The sequence below is a fragment of the Pteropus vampyrus genome, unplaced genomic scaffold (assembly GCF_000151845.1).
Source record: "Pteropus vampyrus isolate Shadow unplaced genomic scaffold, Pvam_2.0 Scaffold14, whole genome shotgun sequence".
Lineage (NCBI taxonomy): Eukaryota > Metazoa > Chordata > Mammalia > Chiroptera > Pteropodidae > Pteropus > Pteropus vampyrus.
In genome coordinates, this window is record NW_011888795.1 from 13,288,654 (window position 1) to 13,290,916 (window position 2,263).

Genomic DNA, 2,263 nt, shown 5'->3' on the forward strand with positions numbered 1-2,263 from the left:
TGTTATATGCGAAATGTGATTAATATGGGATATTAACTTTATTGAAGTATACTGTACCAGCACACTCAAAACATCATCAATTTTTACTGAAAAGCGAATCTTATCTATAAAATTACACCAGTGGCGAGGATTCATGTGACTGAAGAATACCACCAAAGAACAAAACTTACTGGGGGAGTTTTCTGAGACAGCTCTCTATTCAGCCTGTCAGTAAAGCTCTGTATTAGCGTGTTTCCTCCGGCCACTATCACACTGCCATAGAGACCCTGGGATAAAAACAAAAATAAATGAGTTCCAAAGGTTGCCTCCAGGTTTTGAACACACACACCTACAGAGAAAACCATGTCCAACACTGCAACTTCCCTTTCTTTTTTCATTGTTTTACTTTTGTGTAGACCTAGGAGCTTAGTCCGGTGGTTCTCCATCCTGGCTGCAGATGACAGTCGTTTAGGTAGCTTCTAAAACACCAATGCCGGGGACAGTTAAATAACAATCTCTGGAAATGTGGCCCAGCAAAGCCTGATTCTTTAAAACTCTCCAGATGATTTTAATAGGTATTTAAGTTCAAGAACCACAAACCTGAAGCAATTACTCTAAAACCCAGCATAAATTCTGGGAACATAGCTGTCAATATTTAGTTAGGGATATATTTTATGATGACTTCGGCTTAGAATGCTTATCTAGAAGTTCTGGTATTTAAAACCAGACAACAAGATTATTCCATGACTATGATGAATGACGCACACTCTGACAATATTCCTGCAAATTACAGCTGCCTTTCTCTTTTGCACAGGTGTGCATCAGAACCACATGGAGAGCTTTTTCAAACCCACATGCTGAGGCCTCTCCAGATAAATTCCTACTTAAGGAATATATTCACCTCCAAATTGCACATACGCATCATAAAGTTAAACGTCAGGCTGCTTTTTCAGTGGATACGTTCATATTTTTAAAATTTGTTTTCTTTCTTTTTCAAGTGGTTCTTTTTGTTTTATTTGTATATTTCTTTAATTAAAATTATTGGGTGTGATGTTAGTTTTAAAATTTATATGTTTCAAGTGTACAATTAAATAATATGTCATATGTATATTGCATTGTGTTCACCACTTAAATATCCATCTGTCACCATATATTTGACCGGTTTACCCTTAAAAATTTCTTACAAAGATTTAAGTCATCTAACTTTTGAAGGATAAATTGGAATACAGTAGCATCACTGCAATCTACATTAGTTAAAAGGAGAAATCTAGCTAAAAATAAAGGCATCATTCTCTTACAGTAAATGTACTTCAATTCAATTGCATTCCTCCAAAAGAGGCCTTGAGTTTGCACTAAAAAAGTCCATACATGTATTCTTATCATTCTAGAAACATCACATGCATCCTAATGTCCAGCTGAAATGAGAAATATTTTCATAGTCATCTAAACGTCTTTTTTAACAGCATGGTTTTTTAATACACCCTTAGCTATTGGCCCTATGTTCTAACCTAAGCAATGGATTTTGGCTACAAATTAAATTTGGAGTTTAAATATGATATAATAAATAAACTAATTAATATAACATATTATGGAGTATTAAAACTTAGAAAAGCATGAAAAAATATGAAGCTAAGAACATTTAAACAGCACTCCATGTAAGTTACATAATTTAAACCTCACCTTCTTGAAAAAGTAAAACTACTACATACAAGAAAAATCAGTAATATATATTTTGGTTTGTCACATTTCAGGAAATCTCTAGAACAGTGCTGCCCTCAAAGAACTCTGTGATGATGAAATGTTCTCTATGTGCACTGTCATACAGTAGCAGCACTTATAATGTGACTATTGCAACTCAAAAAGTAAATTCAAAATTTGTTTCTATTTAATTGCCACATGTAGCGGCAGCTTCGACACTGGACACCACAGCTCTAGAGTTTTGCATTTTTCCTTTCCTAGTACTTCATCTTTTTACACATTCTGTTGTAAAAGGGACTTCAAAGTCAACGCCCAAACCTGCCAACTTAAACTTAAAAATGATTTTGGCGCAGCACTCCACTGCGCTAAAAGATACCTTTATACCATCAAACAGGAGACTGGCACTTACTGGTCTGATGTCAATATCACACATTCCAACACTCGTAGTGACAACATGACTGACTCCCAACATCGTGTTTCCTGATAATCCCTACAACAAAATAAAATGAGTAGTGACACAGAAGAATATCAAAAATAAAGTACATATAAAAAAATTTAGTCAGCATTATCTAGGCTTTAAATTACA

At 34.6% G+C, this 2,263-nt stretch overlaps 1 protein-coding gene across 1 annotated transcript in view; it reads right to left on the reverse strand.

Moving 5' to 3' along the window:
* Positions 1-10: 10 nt before the first annotated feature.
* Positions 11-2,263, reverse strand: part of ACTL6A (actin like 6A) — a 38,366-nt gene continuing 36,113 nt past the window's right edge. Inside the window, exons 8-9 of the mRNA XM_023526332.1 lie at positions 2,087-2,167; positions 11-266 (exon numbers count right to left, since the gene is read on the reverse strand). Of these exons, the coding sequence (XP_023382100.1) occupies positions 132-266; positions 2,087-2,167 (216 nt within the window). The 3' untranslated portion in view covers positions 11-131. The remainder of the gene's footprint in view (positions 267-2,086; positions 2,168-2,263) is intronic.